General features: G+C 38.5%; 1 protein-coding gene across 7 annotated transcripts in view; it reads right to left on the reverse strand.

Annotated features, from left to right (window-relative positions):
• Positions 1-20,274, reverse strand: part of ATRX (ATRX chromatin remodeler) — an 84,758-nt gene that overhangs the window by 54,103 nt on the left and 10,381 nt on the right. For 3 of the 7 annotated variants that reach the window (XM_074601610.1, XM_074601609.1, XM_074601612.1), the window contains 8 exons: positions 19,023-19,135; positions 16,561-16,616; positions 15,920-15,972; positions 14,126-14,250; positions 12,793-12,912; positions 6,208-6,317; positions 3,927-3,994; positions 75-2,989 (listed from right to left, as the gene is read on the reverse strand). In XM_074601610.1, the coding sequence (XP_074457711.1) occupies positions 75-2,989; positions 3,927-3,994; positions 6,208-6,317; positions 12,793-12,912; positions 14,126-14,250; positions 15,920-15,972; positions 16,561-16,616; positions 19,023-19,135 (3,560 nt within the window). The remainder of the gene's footprint in view (positions 1-74; positions 2,990-3,926; positions 3,995-6,207; positions 6,318-12,792; positions 12,913-14,125; positions 14,251-15,919; positions 15,973-16,560; positions 16,617-19,022; positions 19,136-20,274) is intronic. The other 4 variants (XM_074601611.1, XM_074601613.1, XM_074601614.1 and 1 more) reach the window with 3 other exon arrangements.

The raw sequence follows: 20,274 nt of genomic DNA on the forward strand, positions 1-20,274 counted from the left end.
ATTATTACACAAGTCTTACAAACTTCCTCCATTATTATATTAATAATATGTGTAGGTGAACATCTTTTGCACACCTGATGACTGACAAAATCCTGTACCAGCAGACAGCATTAAGTTTTCGGTCACCGGCATAATTTTCTGCTCATCGCTGCTTCCATCACCTGTTGAATTCTGTTCATAATTTTCTTCCTTATCAGATGAGGAAGAGGAAGTGGAAACCACCTTCTTTTTTAAGTTACCCTTCTTACTTTCTTTCATTGATCCTCTTTTAATCTTCTTCTTACTGTCTTCATAAGACTCCTCATCAGAAGAGGACAATGAGTCGTTCTGTTCTTTCTTGGACATTTTCTTTTTGTGGCTTATTTTTTTCTTTTCTTTAGTTTCAGTTTGTTTTTGACTCCGCACAGCATCTTTAGAAAAACTCTCCTCTTTTAGGGGAGATTTCTCAGCATCAGAGGGTAAATCAAGCTGTACTCTTTTAGATACTCTCTCTCTCAAATTCCTCCTTTGCTTTTCTTGAAGCACTGGTTCATTTTTAGTTTTGTCATTTTCAGAAGAATTGCTACTTCCTTTCTCTGGAGGTAACTTTTCAACATCAGAAGAGGAATCTTCTTGTTCTTTCTTGTAACTTTTCTTTTTCGGTTTTTCAGATTTCTTTGTTTTGTTTTCTGATCCTTTTTTATTCTTGAATCTGTCTTTTGAAGAATCAAAATCATGCTCTTTCTTTGCAGATTTCTCAGTACTCTCTGACGAAGAATCTTCCTGTACCTTTTTCTTTTTCAAATCCTTGCCCTTCTTAACTTCAGTTAGCTTTTCACCTTTAGGACAATTCTCCTCTTTCTCCGGTGAAGACTTCTCAACATCAGAAGACTCATTGTGCTTTCCCTTTACAGTTTTTTCTTTTAAGTCTCTGTTTGTCCTTTCCTTAGCAGCTGACCCCTTACCAATTTTTTTATCTTTAGAAGAATGATTAATCTCCTTCTCTGGGGAAGGCTTTTCAGCATCATCATCTTCAGAAGATTTATCTCTTTGTTTCCTCAAATCTTTCTTTCTCTTACTGCTTACTTTTTTCCTCTGCTCTTCTTCAGAAGAATCATAACTATCATCTTTTCGTGAGCATTTTTTCTTCGCTCTTTTTGCAGACTCAATTTTACTCAGAATTTTTATTTCTTTTTCTAACTCAGAATCATAGTTTGAAGAATCTGAATAGTTTTGTCGTTTCTTTTTAGCAGTAGTGGAATTTTTAGCTGATTTGCCTCTTTTAGCATCTAAATCTGAGCCAGAACTGGAACTTTTCCTTTTTCGTTTTCCATTTTCATCCTTTACTGGTGAATTCTTTAGAAAATTTAAAGTCTTCTGATCATTTGTTGGTGCTTCACTATTACTATCAATATCTGAAGAACTGCGACTCATCATAGCTACTTCTTTAAGAACAGCCGGCATTTCTTCAGAATCTGAGCTATTATCTAATACATATGGCTTTTTTGATTTAGAAAGTTTATTAGGGCTAGGACCATCAACAATACTGTTAGATGAATTTCTTTTATCATTCTTCCTCCTTGTCTGTCTTGATGATTTCCTCTTACATTTTTCATTACATGTGTCATTGCTGTCTTCTTCTGAATTTGATGTTAAAGGACTGATGTCTGCTTGGCGCCTTAGAGGTGTGGTCTTCACACGTGGTGATCTCCTGAGATCAGACTCCTCTGCAAGTGAGACAGTTTCGTTCTCCGTGGAAAGTTCACTGCCAGCATTATGATTTTGTTTTACAGAATCACATTTTTCTGCTCTAGGTACTACATCAGCATCCTTACTTCCCTTCTCTAGATTGCCTTCTTGATCTCCAGCTTTAACTGTTGACCGTGAAAGGGAAACAGGAGTCAATTTTACAATCAACTCTTTTGTTCCTTTAGCCGATGACTTTAACTTAGTACCACCTTTGGGATCTTTCATAAGAGTGTTCAATTTTGTATTGGAATTTAAAGTCTCGTGATCTGTTCCTGGATTTCCATTGTCTGTCTCATCTGATGTAATCTGAATCTCCATAGCAGATTCTAGAGTCTCAAAAATATCTTCAGGAACAGATGAGGGAATGGACACTATATCCATGTCTAAAGCCTCTGTACTATTAGGTTTATACTGAGGCTCTTCGTTTCTGCCAGACCTTTTATCTTCACCAGAAGTACACTTCTTATCTGTTTGCTCCATTGTTGGAACACTTTGATCCATGGGCTCGCTCTCAGGCCGTTCTGATACAGCTTTTTTCTGTGTCTTTACAGTGTCATCCTCTTTTAATGCCACATGTTCCTTTCCTTCATCTTTTTTCACCTCATTTTTTTCTGATCTAACATCAGTTTTTTTCTCTTTGGTATTTTTCTCTTTGTTTTTAACATTCAAAGCTTGAATCTCCAGGTTCAGACCTTCTTCTAGTGCTAGATGAGCTTTTTTCATGTCACTCAACACAGATTTAAAAGCTTTTAACTGACAAAGTTGCACAGTTGGGTTTATTTCTACATTTTCTGTAGCATTTTTCAAAAAGCTTACAAAGCTAGAATTCAGATTCGCTGTAGTTTCAACCAGCTTTTTTGTTTTCTTAAGCAAGTCTTTTGGCACCATTAGGGCTTTATAAGAATATGTTAGTGAACCTGAATATGAATCATCTAGTTTTTTTTCTTCACCATTACAATTTGAATTATTTCTCTTTGGAGAAAACTTGACTGTATGGTCATATATTTTACTTTTTTCACTGTCAACTTTTATCTTTTTTTTGTTTTGTTGTAGTAACTGTTCTAAATTTTCAAAGACACTGTCACATGCAGTGACCAAGTCCAACAAAGGCTCTGGATGGCAAATATAGCAGTGCCACTGGTTATTTTCATCCAGTATAGTCGATAGCTCCTTTCGACCCAGGTTGCGCAAAATGCACTTTTTACAGAAGGCGTTATGGCAAAAGTCACAGCAAATCAAGTTTCCACCTTCAGCACACCACCTGAAATCAGACATAAGAAACGTTAAGTGTCTTATCTGCATATCAACCAGGTGACAAGTTTGAGAAATTTACATATTTTTCACTATTTGATAAAGAATTTGCATTTTAAAAATTCAGGTGATAAACAGATATCCATTATTTGAAAACAAAATTAAAAGCATGACTGAAAAGCACTCAATTGACTGAACTGGAAAGTCAGAAAAATTAAGATCTTAGATTAACAATTCACAAAACTGAAATGACCAGTAATACCCGAACACAATTTCAGCACCGATTTTAAGTTAAGAGAAAAAAATTAATTGAATTGTATTTTCCATGTTTCTTCTGAGAACTTTAAAAAAATATTTTATTTTACTGCAAAATGGATTAGCTTAAGTCTTTCTAGCTTTAACTGGTATATTACTACTGCAGGCACATATAAAAAAAGAAAAATATGGTTTTTGTTCTATGTCTAGATTGCATAGTCTTTGACGAAAACCCGAAAAGCAGATGACAAGTAAGCTCATAGGCATCACTGACTGCACAATTTTGACTGGATTACATATCTAGATATTTAACAGAGAAGTACTTTAGTATTTCAAAAGTGGGAGATGCATCTGGAAAAGTAAGTTTTTGTTGCTCACAAGGTTTAGAATGTCAGATTCTAACCTCACCTTTAAAGTATTTGTAAGGTGCCATGCTATTTAGTTGAAAATGTGACATCTTACAAGTGTTTACTATTGGATTTCTTTATAAAATGCTTTCCTGTTAATTACTAAAATAACAATCAAATATTTACAAAAACCCTCAGGCTGAGCATTTCTTTGCGAGAAACAATTGTTGACTAAGCCATTACGTACTGGTCTTTATCTGTCAATAATTTCATTATTGCAAGAAAAAAAAACCCACACCCAAAACAGAAGACCTGTGGGTGTTATTTCATTTTTTGTACACTTACCTACACTGTTCATCCATCCCATCTGAATCACGGCTAATGTCATCGCTCATGTAATACTTGTAACAAGTCTGTGAAGAAAGAGATAGGACAAGGAATTTTTTATTAAATCTCTGCTGGATTTCAGTAGTTCATATAATTTCAGCATGTATTAGAAGCAAGCCATTAAAAGCATCAGCTGCAAGGTCTCCAGCATTCTAATCTTTTTATGTTTGTATTAGTCTAAAAAACATCTTCCATAAATACAACAGGTCCTGAACCATGACTTCCTATTTAGATAGCTCAAGGTTTATTTGAAAATTAAATAAGCTTTTGTTTGACAGATGCGTATTTACATATTTTGAAACATCAACTGAATGTTTCTCTTCAAATATGAAAGTTTTTTCCATCTATTTCCTATGTAAATCAACACCACATATTCCCCGACACAATTAATCATACATAATTTACAATTTTCAGCTGTATGCTCCTTATGTTAGCAATCAATCCCGTACGACTTTAAATAAAAAGGTCTTCATCATCTATCCTGATGTTAACATCTAAGGCTTCAATTTCCAGATGCAAACAAGGCATTTTCATTGAAAAATTGGTAATGCTAAGAAAAAAACCCCTACAACTCAGCTAGTAGTAGGAGTGGCTTCAGTTGCTGAATTCTATAACCAAATTTTGAAGGTGTGGGGCTTTTTCCCAGCTGCTAGTAAAGAAAGTTTTCCAGGGCTTGGAAGCTCTACTTTGAATCGGGATTAATACAAGCTCTTAGCTAAATTCTGTCCTTTTACCTCAATCAGTGAATTCAGAATCCAGAAGAGGCTTCAACACCTGAATTTAAAATAATGATGCCTCTTTATCTGGAACAGTTATACACTTGTTCAACTAAACAATAACAATCAGGAAAAAAAAAACCACAGTAAAAACTGATGTTTAGACATGTGAGGGAACATTTATAGTCAAAGGAAAACAACTTCCCAAGTCTGGGACTGTTTACCTAAGCAGAAGAAAAATAAGGGAAAAACTAGGCACTAGAAAGTGCAAAACTAGAAAGTCATGGAAGACATGGAGTATGCAGATCAGGGACTTCCGTTCCCCTCTCTCACATTAACATAATGCCATGTTCAATTAAGTACAGAAACAGAAAATTTACAGGAAACAACAAGTGACACAATTAGTTAGCAGACCTCGCAGTCAAGAACTGCTATTGAATCCAACACCCTAAACAATTTTCAAAAATGAACCAGATATTCTTGCAATGCATTGCAAGAATATGTACAGCTGCACGTTAAGGATTTCCGCGTCTAGGAACAAGAGTTAGGACTCCCACGAAGACTGAAAACAGTTGTCTTATAAGCTGATTTTTCTAAAGCATGTTTTATAAAAGAAACAAGCCAGAATGAATAAGAGGAATGAGCCAGAACATCAGACTAGACAGACATGCCTGAGACAGTGTGTCCGCTGAATATGTAACATTAATTTGGAACTGGGGGGGAAGCAGGAGGAGGGAAGAGAACGGGAATGCAAATTTTGCATTGTAACACAGATCTGTATCTATCTTTAGAGATGCCTTTATAAATACAGAATCTCTACAGCTACAGAGATATGCAGGAGAAGTATCTCTACATCTCTTTGAAAATTAAGAGAGGTCTCCAAAACAGGGGGAAGGGATGTTTCCCTCCTCCCCTGCTCCCCACCTCTTCCCATTGCAGGCAGATTAAGGCCTAACTGAAGGCACCATGAAACCACGTAGCTGAAGACCTAGATGCTGGTTTTGGGTTACGGACTAGACCATCATTACAGAGGCTGCCACAAATTATAATAGTCGAGGAGCTGTACACAAGTGAAACTGAGATGGCTTTGAAGCTACTTTTCTGCTTCTTATTCCACCGTTGTTTTACATACAATGCTTTAACAGGAGATCCAGAGTTGAATCTGCTCTTATAATACATTATGAGTAGCCAGAAATTTCAGACTGATCACTTAACACAAAAAATTCACTAAAATTATAGCATTAAATAGCATAAATCTAGCATAAATCTGTAAAAATAAATTATAAAGAAACCACAATGAGTTTAAATGGGGTATAAGAAAGAAATAATATAAATTTGTAAACTGTAATATAAATTTGTAAGCTTTACTTTTTGTTTTCTGCTTTTAGTTTCCTTATTCTCAACAGTTAATGACTGAAAAGTTTATTGGCTAATAAACAAGAACTACTCCCACAAAAATCCCACCAATATGACATTTCAAACAAAACCAAACAGTATGAACTGTAGAACTGTTTACCACATACCTTACAAATAAGAACTTTCAGTGTAGGATGTCTATAGATCGAATCCTTTTGAAAATGGTTCACCTGTTGCCCACAAGCTGTACAGCTTACAATTCCATGTAGTCCTTCCTCTATAGAGAGGATTATAAACCACATATTAATTGTTTTCATTTATATATTTTTTTAAAAAAATCTGTATATACCTATTTCATTTTCTTACAATCTTTTGGCCTATTAGGTTTTTCATATGCCTTTATTACTTTACCACCCAGCATTAAAAAAATCTTTCTGTAACCACTCACCACTTAAAGACTGAAAGAATCTATCTCTAAGTTCTATAGTACCCTTGGGGCCATGAGACAATTTTTTTCCTTTGAGAGATTTAATTCAGATAAATTGGTCACCTCAGGAGAACACACCTAAATAAAGTGTCATCACTAAAAATCTTTCAAAGCAGCCCTGATATTCTGTACAACCTCATTTAATCTTTGTTATTTTATACCATTTTAATTCATGTTTGTATTATGGTATTTCTTTCACATACAGTTTTAGCTTCTCAAAGAAAAATATGGGAAGCCGTTACAGAAGATGTATGAAATCCTTGTAATAGTGCCTGAAGAAATCTTTTTTCACTTTTTGTTCCCTTCCTGATGGTAGGGTTTGTTGGTTTTTTTTGAAACTACAATTTTGCTATAATATGTATGTTCTCAGGATCTTGCTGATTGCTCCCACGGTTTGTGTACCACTCTGCTGCTGTCCCTATTTTGGTTGAGGAAGCGTTTCATTAATGTCAATCCCGCAATTCACTTTGAAAGGTGATGAACCTGGGGTTGGGAGGCTTGCTATGTGCCAGGTTCTTAAACTGACTAATTAATACCATGAGAACATTTTGTTTTCAACAGCAGTGATGCTTTCAAGAAAAAGGAAATTCATTTGTGAAATCTCATACGCTCAGTTCATACACTTTCAAAACCTTAATTTGGGATCAAGCAGATAGAGGTTTGATATGGGATCACTTAACTGTGACTTGTCTTTTGCTGTCATGTTCACTAAGCAGTATAAGGAAGTGAATTCAAATGGTTAATTTAATGGTAACAGTCTGAGTACAGACATATATTTTATTTTTTTTTAAAGTAATGACTACCACAGAATTAAAAGCAAGCACCAACAACACAATGTTAAGGAACTGGATGAACATTCTCAAGATACAATACATGGTACTACCAATGTGCTATTAAAGCACAATCTCACATAGCCTACAGGCCAGTAAAAACAACTAATACACCCCTACAATTCAGTGAAAATAGCACGTCTGAAATTTTTAATACATGATTTGTTGTCTTCAAATTCAATGCATGCATGATCGCATGTACTGCGGAGCTCGTGGACTTGCAAAGCACTCTTACGTCCCCCAGAAAAGCTCAAATGTTTAGTAAACACATCCATAGTATTGTACTACTTGGAAAAGAGTACCCCACTCTATTATACCAAGCAGTACAGAAGCCTACCCAGGCTTTGTCAAACATCACAGCCCTTAAATGGGTGTAAGAATGACAGAGAGTAATAGCCAACTGAGGAAGAACACGCTATTCACTGTGAAGTCCCAAGCCGCTTTCCCCTTCTCTATGACTTTAAGGGGAAGCACTACTGCCTAAAATCTGCAAGTTGGCACCAGAAAAAAAAAAAAGATAATTTATCAGGCAAATCTTTGTAAACCATGTTACTCCTACAAATGATGAAGATCCAAAGAAATTAAACAACTACTAATTCATTAATACTTACTTTGAAGACATTCCTAACTATGAGTTTATTAGCAAAAATATAACCATAACCACTCTGCAGACACAAAACTTGAAAATAAGGCCTGATACAATGCCTCTTAGAGTCTTGGATAATAGCATCTGGATGCTAGAAAGGCAAGAGTTCTATTACTACTGCTATTTCTAATATAAACAGGACATATAACTCCTAAAAAAAAATGCAAAGATGCACTCCCATAAAGAACAATATATGGCATCTTTTGTTTCATTATTTATTTACCTGCACTACGCATAGAATTCAGGATCTCAAGTAACTGGGACTACACGCTTACCTGCTTAAACCAGTAATCGTAGAATCATTTAGGTTGGAAAAGACCCTTGGGATCATCGAGTCCAACCATCAACCCCACTCTACAAAGTTCTCCCCTACACCGTATCCCTTAACACCACAGATAAACGAGTCTTAGACACATTCAGGGATGGTGACTCCACCACCTCCCTGGGCAGCCTATTCCAGTGTCTGACCACTCTTTCTGGGAAGAATTTTTGCCTAACGTCCAGCCTAAACCTACCCTGCTGCAGCTTGAACCCATTCCCTCTTGTTCTGTCGCTAATCACCTGTGAGAAGAGACCAGCACCAACCTCTCTACAGTGTCCTTTCAAGTAGCTGTAGAGAGCGATGAGGTCTCCCCTCAGCCTCCTCTTCCTCAAACTAAACAGTCCCAGCTCCTTCAATCGCTCCTCATGAGATTTATTCTCCAGGCCCTTCACCAGCTTCGTTGCCCTCCTCTGCACTCGCTCCAGCACCTCGATATCTCTCTCACATTGAGGTGCCCAGAACTGGACACAATACTCAAGGTGTGGCCTCACCAGTGCTGAGTACAGGGGGACAATCACCTCCCTACTTCTGCTGGTCACACTATTTCTAATATAAGCCAGGATGCCATTGGCTTTCTTGGCCACCTGGGCACACTGCTGGCTCATGTTCAGCCGCTTGTCAGTTAGAACCCCCAGGTCCTTTTCTGCCGGGCAGCTCTCCAGCCACACTTCCCCAAGCCTGTAGCGATGCATGGGGTTGTTGTGGCCCAAGTGCAGGACCCGCTACTTGGCCTTGTTGAAGCACATTCCATTAGCATTGGCCCATCGGTCCAATCTATCCAAGTCTCTCTGTAGAGCCTCCCTATCCTCATGTAGATGAACACTCCCGCTTAGCTTTGTGTCATCTGCAAACTTGCTGATGCTACACTCTATGTCCTTATCAAGGTCATCAATAAAGATGTTCAACAGAAATGGTCCCAACACTGAGCCCTGAGGGACGCCACTTTGTGAGCGGCTCCCAGCTGGATTTAACTCCATTGACCACCACTCTTTGGGACCGCCCATCCAGCCAGTGCTTGATCCAGCAGATCGTATGCTCATCCAGGCCATGAGCTGCCAGTTTTTCCATGAGAATTCTATGTGGAACAGTGTCAAATGCTTTTCGAAAGTCTAGGTAGACAATGTCCACAACCTTTCCCTCATCCAATAATCGGGTCATCTTGTCATAGAAGGAGATCAGGTTCGTCAGGCAGGACCTGCCTTTCATAAATCCATGCTGACTAGGCCTGATCCCCTGCTTGTCCATTATATGACTTGTAATGGCACTCAAGATGATCTGCTCCATGACCTTCCCTGCTACTGAGGTCAGACTGACAGGCCTATCATTTCCTGGATCCACCTTTATGCCTTTTTTGTAGATGGGCGCTACATTTGCTACCCTCCAGTCCACTGGGACCTCCCCAGTTAGCCGTGACTGCAGGTAGATAATGGAAAGTGGCTTGGCGAGCATGTCTGCCAACTCCTTCAGCACTCTTGGATGTAACCCATCCGGTCCCATAGACTTGCGTGCATCCAAGCGGCGTAGCAGGTCACTGCTCACTTCCTCTTCAGTTGTCATGACCTCGTTCAGCTTCCCCTCCTTGTCTCCTAGCTCAGGAGGCTGGGTGCCTAGGGAACAGTTAGTTCCACTGCTAAAGACTGAGGCAAAGTAGGCATTGAGCACCTCAGCCTTTTCCTCATCCTTTGTGACTATGTTTCCCTCTGCATCCAATAAGGGAATGAGATTTTCCCTAATCCTCCTTTTGTTGTTAATGAATTTATAGAAACATTTTTTGTTATCCTTAACAGCTGTAGTTAGGTTGAGCTCTAGCTACACTTTGGCTCTCCTGATTTTCTCCCTGCATAGCTTCGCTATATCCTTATAGTCTTCATGAGAAACCTGCCCCCTCTTCCAAAGGTCATAGACTCTCCTTTTGTTCTTGAGGTCCAGCCAAAGGTCCCTATTTAGCCAGGCTGATCTCCTTCCCCGCCTACTTGTTTTTCGGCACACGGGGACAGCCTCCTCCTGTGCCTTTAAGACTTCTCTCTTGAAGTATGTCCAGCCTTCCTGGGCTCCTATATCCTTCAAGGCAGCCTCTCAAGGGATTTTGTCCAGCAGTCTTCTGAACAGGTCAAAGTTTGCCCTCCGGAAGTCTAAAGCGGTAGTTTTACTAACACCTCTCCTTGTTTCTCCAAGAATCAGAAATTCGATCATCTCATGATCACTGTGCCCTAGATGGCCACCAACCTTTACTTCCCCCACAAGTTCTTCCCTGTTCACAAGAAGCAGGTCCAGGAAGGCACCTTCCCTGGTCGGCTCACTTACCAGCTGTGTGAGGAAGTTATCTTCCACACATTCCAGGAACCTCCTGGATTGTTCCCTCTCAGCTGTGTTGTATTCCCAGCAGATATCCGGGAGGTTAAAGTCCCCCACAAGAACAACGGCAAGGGACAGCGGGATTTCCCCCGGCTGCTTATAGGAAGCTTCATCCGCCTCACTGCTTTGGTTGGGAGGTCTATAGCAGACTCCCACAGCGATATCAGCTTTATCAGCCCTTAACCTAATCCAAACACTCTCCACCCCACCATCAGTATACTTCATTTCTGAGCTCTCATAGCATTCTCTAACATACAGGGCCACTGCACCACCTCTCCTTTCCCGTCTGTCCCTCCTAAAGAGCTTGTAGCCATTGATTGTGGCACTCCAGTCGTGTGAGGCATCCCACCACGTTTCTGTGATAGTCACTATGTCGTAGTTTTCCTGGTGCATCATGGCTTCAAGCTCCCCCTGTTTGTTACGCATACTGCGTGCTTAACTTCCTATGTGCACAGGCTTGGCACCTCGTTCTAGTGGCAAGAGAAAGGTAAGTGCCACTTCACGTAACTAGACTTGCTGCATGCAGATGTAGAATAAATGGATCTGCACTGTCTCTTCTGTGCAGGTCACAAAACAAAACTGGTTTCATACATCCCTAATCTGGCTGCTCTTGAGGAAGACTGTGGTCACGTCACTTGTGCCTGGACACCTTTCCTGGTCTGGAAATGGGGACAACACAGCTGCAGGCAATACCTATGCCATTTCCCTGAAAGTTGACAGCAGCTTAACTCATGTACTGGATAGCTTTAAAATCAAGTCAGAGACTATCAGCAGTGACACAGACATAGCTGAGCTTGCCCTGGACAAAGGTATGGCTTCAAACTCCTGATGTCCCTTCCAAAATTATTATCTTATGTCAGGCACCAGTACACAAGTAACCAGCCCAAAGGAAGGCCCGCAAATTCTCTAGGAATGGAGGAAAAAAAATCTGGAATGGCAGGTCATACGAATTGTACTGGGGATGCAGACACAGGCCACAAAGCTCAAGCAGAAGTGTCCTTTCCTTTTAACACTATACACCTGAAGATTTCCATTGGACCTCTTGTAAAATTGTTCTAAACACAAATGGAAAAAAGCATTCCTATAGGCTGAACAGGACATTTTGCACGAAGAGAACAAACTAACTTTCAAAGATTAATAATTTAGAGAAAATGTCAGTTCTCAAAATGCGATTAAAGTCATGCATGAGCCCATATGTATGCACAAGCACATTTCCACACAGTCCATTTCACTCCCCTTCAACCACAGATGGAGAAATAGCACTTATTAAATTATAATAACACTTTAAAACACAGCAAGGATCTCAAATGATACAATGGGAAGAATGAATAGTGTGTACAAGAGCTGTTTGTCTGAATGCCCTGGGTAGCGCTGTAGGTGTGTGAACTAAGATATTGCTAGCAGCGTTAAAAATATCTACCTTCTTATTGGCTACTTTATAAATAATCCTCCCTCTCCTTTACTCTTTGGAATCAAATGGGATGAGTTTTTGTTATCACTGTTATCTACCTAACTTCTCCTCAGTTTTAGCAGCAGATACGGAAAACTAGCTGGCACAGCAGCTTTTCAAAGATATCCTTCCTTAGAAGGGCCCACTGGTAGGGAATTTCCCACAATTTAAAAACAAAATAAAAAAGGTTTTTGAGTTGTTAGAGGTTTTAGGTTTCTTGTTAGCTTACTGATTGATATACGCCTATACATATCTCTGCTCAAACATGGTTGCTTTCTTGGTGAGTCAGTGGATGTTCCTGTATCAATGGTGTTCCAATGTAACTCCTTAAAAAAGGAATACCTGTAACACCTGATAGCAACCAGGCAACTGTTCTAAATACAAAGCACGAAGGGTCCATATGGAGTACCTAATGATGCATCCTATAGCTACTGAAAATAAGTAGTTTAATGAGAACTAATCTTAGCTTTCACTGCTGCATTGCAGGCACAGCAGTGGAGGCTAATTTCAGCGAGCTAGAATCCTTAATGAAGAAAAAGCCAGAAGAGTGGAGGTATTTTTAGGATAATTTATTAGAAATACGAAAAATTTTTAGATGTACCAAATGTGGTCATGAGCAACAATTTAAACACGTTTTAATAAATGTTTTAAATTGTATTTACCTCCACGCTTTTTGGGAGCTTCAGGTTTCATTTTAACGGTATTTCTGCTTCTAAATTCAGGCCCTTTAAAATCATCTTTGTCTTCATTCAGCACTGGCTCAGGCTGTACAACCACTGTACCTAGAATAATTTTATTTAGAAATTGGAAACCATTACACATCCAAATGAAGTGCGAAAGTCCTGTTTAAATAACAGCCAACCTAGTACCTTAAAAAAAAATAGTGCAATCTGGTGACTAAAACTCAACAAAGTTTTGAATGCACAGACGTTCACAGAAAAAAAGAGACAAAAGTGAAACCCCAAACCACCACCACACACTTCAAACTACGTCTGTTTTGCAGCTGTAGGACAAAAGCCAAAGACTGAACGGGCTCTGAGGAGCAAATTCTGCTCTCTTTGCCCTGATGAGGTACATGCAGAACAGGACTGTCATACTGCTGGGTGTGTGTTGTACAGGAATTTGCAGTGCATTGCTACAGATAAAGAACTTTGGTTAGGTCACTTAAATCTAGTAAAAGCCTTAGATTAACTGCTCTTTTCTCTTTCCCCCTTTCTATTCTGTTTTTCTCATTTGAAGTCATTTCATGAAAAAGCAACAGAATAAAACCTGCTTTGTCTTTAACAAAATTCAGAAATTTACTTTTTTATTTGAAGAGTACTAATCAAAATTATGTGGGTGAAAAACCATCTTTCCTACTTAAGAGATCAGTTTTAATACTTTTGTTGTGAGGACACTGGAAATAATCTAAGATTCTGATAAAATAATTTTAAAGTGACTGCTTTAAATACTGCTACTCATGCAGTAAGCAGCAGCAGTCCCTCCAGTTTTTCCTTTGACTTTCACAGATAAGAAATGGAAGAGATTAATCAAACTCACACTATAGTTAAGAAGAGCGAGATGTAGGCCTATAGTATTAACTATTTTAAAACGGGTACTTAAAAATAGATAACCTCCCAGATTTAGTTTTGCTTCTGTTGATCTAATTGTTAATAATCTCAAACACAGAACGATAAACTAATTAAGACCTGAAAGTGACAGAGTTTGAGACTCCTAAAAAACCAGAAATAAATCACTTCCCCTGTTTCATGTTGGTTTTATACTGCTGTCAATAGACATTTGAAAGTAAGCCACCAGCACACCCTGGTGTACCCACAGATTAAAGTATGCTGGGTGCAAAACTAAGTGTGCTTGGTTTCCTCTTTCAAATGCACACACACAGGGTGTTTGTGTGTGTGTGTGTTTGTGCACCCATGCATTCTACTTAATTATTTATGCTGCATCAAAATCTTGGCTAATTTGCTGAATTCAGAAACACAGAGAGACATGAACTACCTTTAGGCAAGCTTTTCATATCAACATCATTTTCTGAGTTTTCATTTGAAATATCTTCATTTACAGTTTCATCTAAGATTTGTTCATCATCTGATCCAACATATTTTGTTACAACTGTAGGTTTCCTGCATAAACAGAAAAAAAAAAAATCACACCATGACAAATATTACATATTGCAATACAGGTAAGCCTAGTGCTTTGCAAGCAAAACACCCTATTAACTGGGGAAACCTATATTCTTTTTAAATTCATTTAAGACATTATAAGGTGGGATGCTCTGAGTTATTACAACAAATTGTAATTTCTTGTTAGGAACAGGAATTCTCCCCTCCTATGTGAAATAAAAAGATATACTAATAAAGTATTTTTGTTTCACAGGGTTGCCGTATTTTCTTTTTGTAAAATCAAGGTTTCATGTGTTTGTAAGAAGGCAAGCAGGAAAGTCACACTTTTAGGAAAAAAGCCTAAATGAAACACAAGTGAATGTCTGCTCAGAAATTTTATCCATCATTCCCAGTTTAACAGGCAGCACAAAGAGAACACACAGGTATTAGCAAATGACAAAAAGCAGCCTGGCAGAAAAGATGCTTGCAAGGAAATAAAGGAAATGCAGAAAGAAATGAAAAAGCTGAGTGTTGAATAAAAAGACCGGTTGCCAGAATTTCACACAAACATAACTTAGAACTGAATCCATTAAAATGAATGAATTTACTATGTCGAGGCAGGGAGAAAATAAGAAAGAAAAAAACAAAAATGTTGAGCATAATCTTCAGCAGTCTGAAGGTAATACATGAACTACTGCAGGATATTGTTTGTGCCAGTATCAGACACAGTATGATAAATGTACGAGTGAAAATACCTTTAGTGATGAGACAGGAAGCAAAAAAGTAAGAGGGTATAAATAATATAAATTGAAAGAGTTCAGCAGAACACTGGATTCGGAATATGAGGGAGAAATTAAAGCCAAATATAAAACCACACTTGCAAATATGAATCAAGACAAACAGAAACAGGAGAATGAAGAGTATTACTCAATTCCAGCAGACGTGATAAAATCAACTTCAACAAAAAGGAGAGTGAAAAGAGATATACAACACTTTTAAGGAACAATAAGAAGGCAGTTGTTGAAATCATGCATTTAGGAGAGCTCACCCATCTATACAGTATACTGGGATTTAAAAAAAAAAAATCACGAAGGACATAACTTGAATAAGCATCAGCTGAAAGCAAAAGATGAGGAGTTTTGCTAGAGTAAGTTTGCTGTTACTTAGGTCACATATAATTTGTCTCCTGTAGGTTCAAACTGTTTGGTGAACAGTTAACTCCATACTTTTTTAAATCAAAAAGCAGAAAAGCATTAGGCAGAGAGACAGCAAACGGCAGTTTCTGCAGAGGACAGCTTAAAGAAACATTTTGATTCCACAGTCTCCCAACAGTAAGGTAAATAAACCCTTTTTCTGTATGACCCAATTTACACTTTGGGAAGAATCCTGCATGTAGGAATAGAAAGAGTGAAGAAACAGTTGTATAAACCCTTTTGTCCTGAAGACATAGGATAATATTGTTACCTTTGTTAATAAAAATCAAGCTTTATGATCTTAACCTTTGACCCCGAAAGATGGTCTGAATTTTAAGTGCAGTATGAGGCATTTTTTTTACCAGCAGTCTGCTAACTTTAGATTTATAACTAGATTTATACTGGTGTATACTAAAAGTATCAGGCAAAGTGCACGGACTTTTGTACAGTTTCACATGCTAAAAAGTAATTTATTTATTTAAATTTTCCAAACCAACCTTTTTGAACGTGACGATCCTAAGGATTTGGTTCTTTCTGAAGAACTACTGCCCTAAAACCAAGAAAAAAAATCAAAAAGTCAACACATTTGTGACCAAGTGACCTGTCAACAAAAACAGTTTGTTACATTAACTAGAACACATCTCAGAAGTCACCAGCGCTCTTACAAAAAAAAAAAAAGGTAGGAAAAGCATTAGCAAAGTGACACTCAATTTCAACAGTATGCCAGTCCAGTTAAACTAAATCTATGGAGTTTCAGATCAGTAGTAAGACTACAAGAAGTCATTATTCTCTTAAAAACAGATTTAAAAATAGGTGTTGCCAAACTCTCAGCTAAGTCACTAACGCTGACTAACCTGCCTATGCAAACACCTTCAAAGAAATTAAGAGAGGGCACTGTTGTAAGTTGAGACATTCAGAGAGAAACACTGCATGTATCTCAAGCACTGAGTCTTCGTGACATTGAGGAAATTCTCTCCTTGCAGTTCTCACTTGCACTACCTGCTGGAAGTTCTCAGCTTTCTGGAGAACCGACTGAGAACAGCTCATGACCACTGCAACAAAGTGAATTTAGCATTTTCTATACCAGCCATTCTGCACTAGACATGCAACTAAAATTCAAAAGCATTTTTATTCCTACCTCTTCTCTATTGTTCTCCATTGAAGCCAGACTACTTTTAGGTTCTCTACTCTTACCTATGGAGAAAAATTAAAGAAAGACAGTGAAATGCAAGAAATATTAAAAGTTCTTCACATTGTACATCATCGCATTGTTTATGTTTCACCAGTGTGAATAAAGATGACTGTGTGACTTTCAGAGATCAACTGTTGCACAACAGAACAACAGTCCACTGAATAGCATACATTTTACAGAAATAATTTAGAAATTATTTTCAGTTAAATTGCTGACAGCCTAAAAGACAGCCTTCCCAGTGTCGAAGAAATATTGAAGAAATTAAAGTGTAATGCTGTATGAAGAAATAATACAGTTAGTGCATTTTTTTAATCTCTAAGAGGTTAGTTTAAGTATTTTCACTTACACATCTTCACATTAAAAACACAGTATTAAATCTGTGATCATGGAACCACGGACAAAAATTCCATTTGATACAGGACATGATAGAGAATTCCCATTTCTCCATCTTGGGAACTGTGGAATTTAAAACCTAAAGCCATGCAACCTATTAGAACCTGTTCCATCCACCAGTCCAGGTAATGGAAGGGAAAGCTTCAAGTTCAGTTATTCAATGATACTTGTATGAAGTTGCTCAAAAGGCTTAGTAATATTTTAATAGATGCACTACTGAGAAAGACACAAGTGGTAGCATAATTACAGGATATGTATCATGATCATTGGTGATTTTAACATAAGACTGCTAGCACTGCAACTTACTATATTCCTTACACTTCAGTTTTGGAAAAACAATCAATTTTCTGCTAGAATCACAGAATGGTTTGGGTTGGAAGAGACCTTAAAGGTCATCTAGTTCCAAGCCCCAAGCCACAGGCAGGGACACCTTCCACTGCACCACAGTTTAGTTTATTATTCTGCTGAAGTATCACATGAATAGTTTCTTTTTCCTATGTTAACAGTTCAGTTTGATAGTGACACAAGGAGGTTAGCACCAACAGCAGCAGTCTCTCTCTCAAGACAAAATAATAAAAGATAGTAACGGCACACCAGAAAACCCATATAAGTTCATTATTTAGGACAACAGAAGTTCGAAAATAAACTCCGTAACACAGCCAACACACTCTCATTCTCCTGTACTCCATCACTTCAGCACAACTTTTAGCTCATTAAACAGTAGAGACTGAAAGGTTTTGCACCTGTATCCAGTCCTAATTAAACCAGGAAACAGATTTAACCTAGTTAAATTTAGAAACAAATTTTACTCAGTACTCATGAAATATTTTCACTTTTTGCGACTAACCAAAACAAAATGTTTAAAATTCATTACTTACTTCTAACCTGTAAGTAAAAATTTCTAATACCAAACTTGACCTAGCGTAGGACTCAAGGTTTTTCAGAAGTATTATTTTGTTTTCAAATGTTTCCAGATTACACGTAGAAATCTTTTCCAAATAATTATGAAAGTATAATCTCCAGAACTTTTTCCACAAGTAGAAGGACTGCAAAAGCTTTACTTCAGCAGAAAAAACAAGATACTAGCCTTACACACTCAGGAAAACTGAACAAGGAACGCCTAGCACAGAAATAGAATCACAGAATCATAGGGTTGGAAGGGACCTCTGGAGATCATCTAGTCCAACCCCCTGCCAGAGCAGGGTCACCTAGAGCAGGTTGCACAGGAACGCGTCCAGGCGGGTTTGGAATGTCTCCAGAGTTGGAGACTCCACCACCTCTCTGGGCAGCCTGTTCCAGTGCTCTGCCACCCTCACAGGAAAGAAGTTCCTCCTCATGCTTAGGTGGAACTTCCTATGCTCAAGTTTGTGCCCATTAGCTCTTGTCCTGTCACTGGGCACCACTGAAAAGAGCCTGGTCCCATCCTCCTGACACCCACCCTTTAAGTATTTAGAAGCATTGATAAGGTCCCCCCTCAGCCGTCCTTCTTCCAGACTGAAGAGACCCAAATCCCTCAGCCTTTCTTCTTAAGAGAGGTGTTCCAGTCCCCTAATCATCTGGGTAGCCCTTTGCTGCACCCTCTCCAGCAGTTCCCTGTCCTTCTTGAACCAGGGAGCCCAGAACTGGACACAGCACTCCATGTGCAGCCTCACACCAGGGCAGAGTAGAGGGGGAGGATGACCTCCCTCGACCTGCTGGCCACCCCAGGATGCCATTGGCCTTCTTGGCCACAAGGGCCCATTGCTGGCTCATGGTCATCCTGTTGTCCACCAGGACTCCCAGGTCTCTTTCAGCTGAGCTGCTCTCCAGCAGGTCAGCCCCCGACCTGTACTGGTGCATGGGGTTATTCCTCACCAGGTGCAGCACCCTACGCTTGCTCTTGTTGAATTTCATGCCACTTAAATCACATTAGGACTTTGCATAATTGCCCCAGTGAACTGTGATATAGTGAAGTAACAAAGTTATTTGACTTTAGAATCATATATACATTAAAAATAAAAGAAATGTCTTTTTACCTATAGTTTTGTTTTTAGATAATGCTGGAGGAGAGTTTGCGTCCTCAGATTCTTCCGATGAGTGAGCCAAGAAGTCATGAAGTTTCTGCACTAGTGTATTCAACTTGCTTTCACTGTCAAAATACAAGTAAAACTTCAAGTTACCTATATATCTCACTCAAATTTAGCAAGCTTGAAAGGAATTATGTTTAATCTCTTCTTCAAGAAAACACCAAAGCAAACAAGAAAAACATACAATTTTGTTAAACCCTGAGGAAAATAATAGGTGCAGCCTTACTGACAAGAAAGCACCAAGGACTCCCTTAACAGCAACAAGAAAAAGCCTATTTTAAATAGTAAAAACTATAGTTTTTACTATTTAAAATATTTTTTGCTGTTTAAAATTATTTACAGAATTCAAGGAAGTCTGAGTGGTAATTCTGCTATGACACGAAAATACGAAAAATGAATGTAAGATTATATTTTCTCAGAAGCTGAACAGGTAAAATAAAATCTTTATTTTATTGCCTAAAATGTAACTTTTCAGGATATAAAACACTACGAATAGCAGAATTGCACCGACAACCTTAGAAACAAACAGGTCCATTGAGTATGACAGATCTACATCCTTATGCAAAGCTTCTATTAAATCAGCCACGTACATATATACTTTGGGTCCTGTATTAGTTTTGTCAAAATCCAGCCAGGTAGAATCATTTCTTGATATGTTTGTATTAATTAATTTACAAAAAAATACTACCCTGGGGATTTTCACTAGGCAGTTTTAGACACCAGGAAATGTTAGTCTTGCCTTTTTACTGTAATGAGTGCATACACGACTCTTTTATCCTATGCTTTTGTTAAAAAGCTATACTGCTTCATAATCAACATGTTATTCCCTCTCATTGTATGTTGTTTATTTCAGATTTTCTCCTCCCAAAGCTTTCAGAATTTCTTGAGACAAGTGCCTTTCCCTAGCCTCAAGTGCACTGCCTGAGGCCAGGAGCAGTCGGCCTTTTAGGCCCATATCCAGAGTTGTCAGTCTCCGCTGTTTGTCACTGCTTCCCTCTGGACACTATCAGTCCTCCACAATCTGCCAGCTGATATGGCTGAGCCATCACACCTTATCGCCTGCTACATATGGGTTTTCAAACTGCTGAACTACACTACACCTTTCATAAATTAACCCAGTTTACAGGATACAGGCTCTCACCCTTTTCACTTTTTATCTCCCCATTACTTTCAAACTAGTCTTCTGACAGCAAGTAGTAAG

This window comes from Larus michahellis, chromosome 9 (assembly GCF_964199755.1).
Source record: "Larus michahellis chromosome 9, bLarMic1.1, whole genome shotgun sequence".
NCBI classification, from domain to species: Eukaryota; Metazoa; Chordata; class Aves; order Charadriiformes; family Laridae; genus Larus; species Larus michahellis.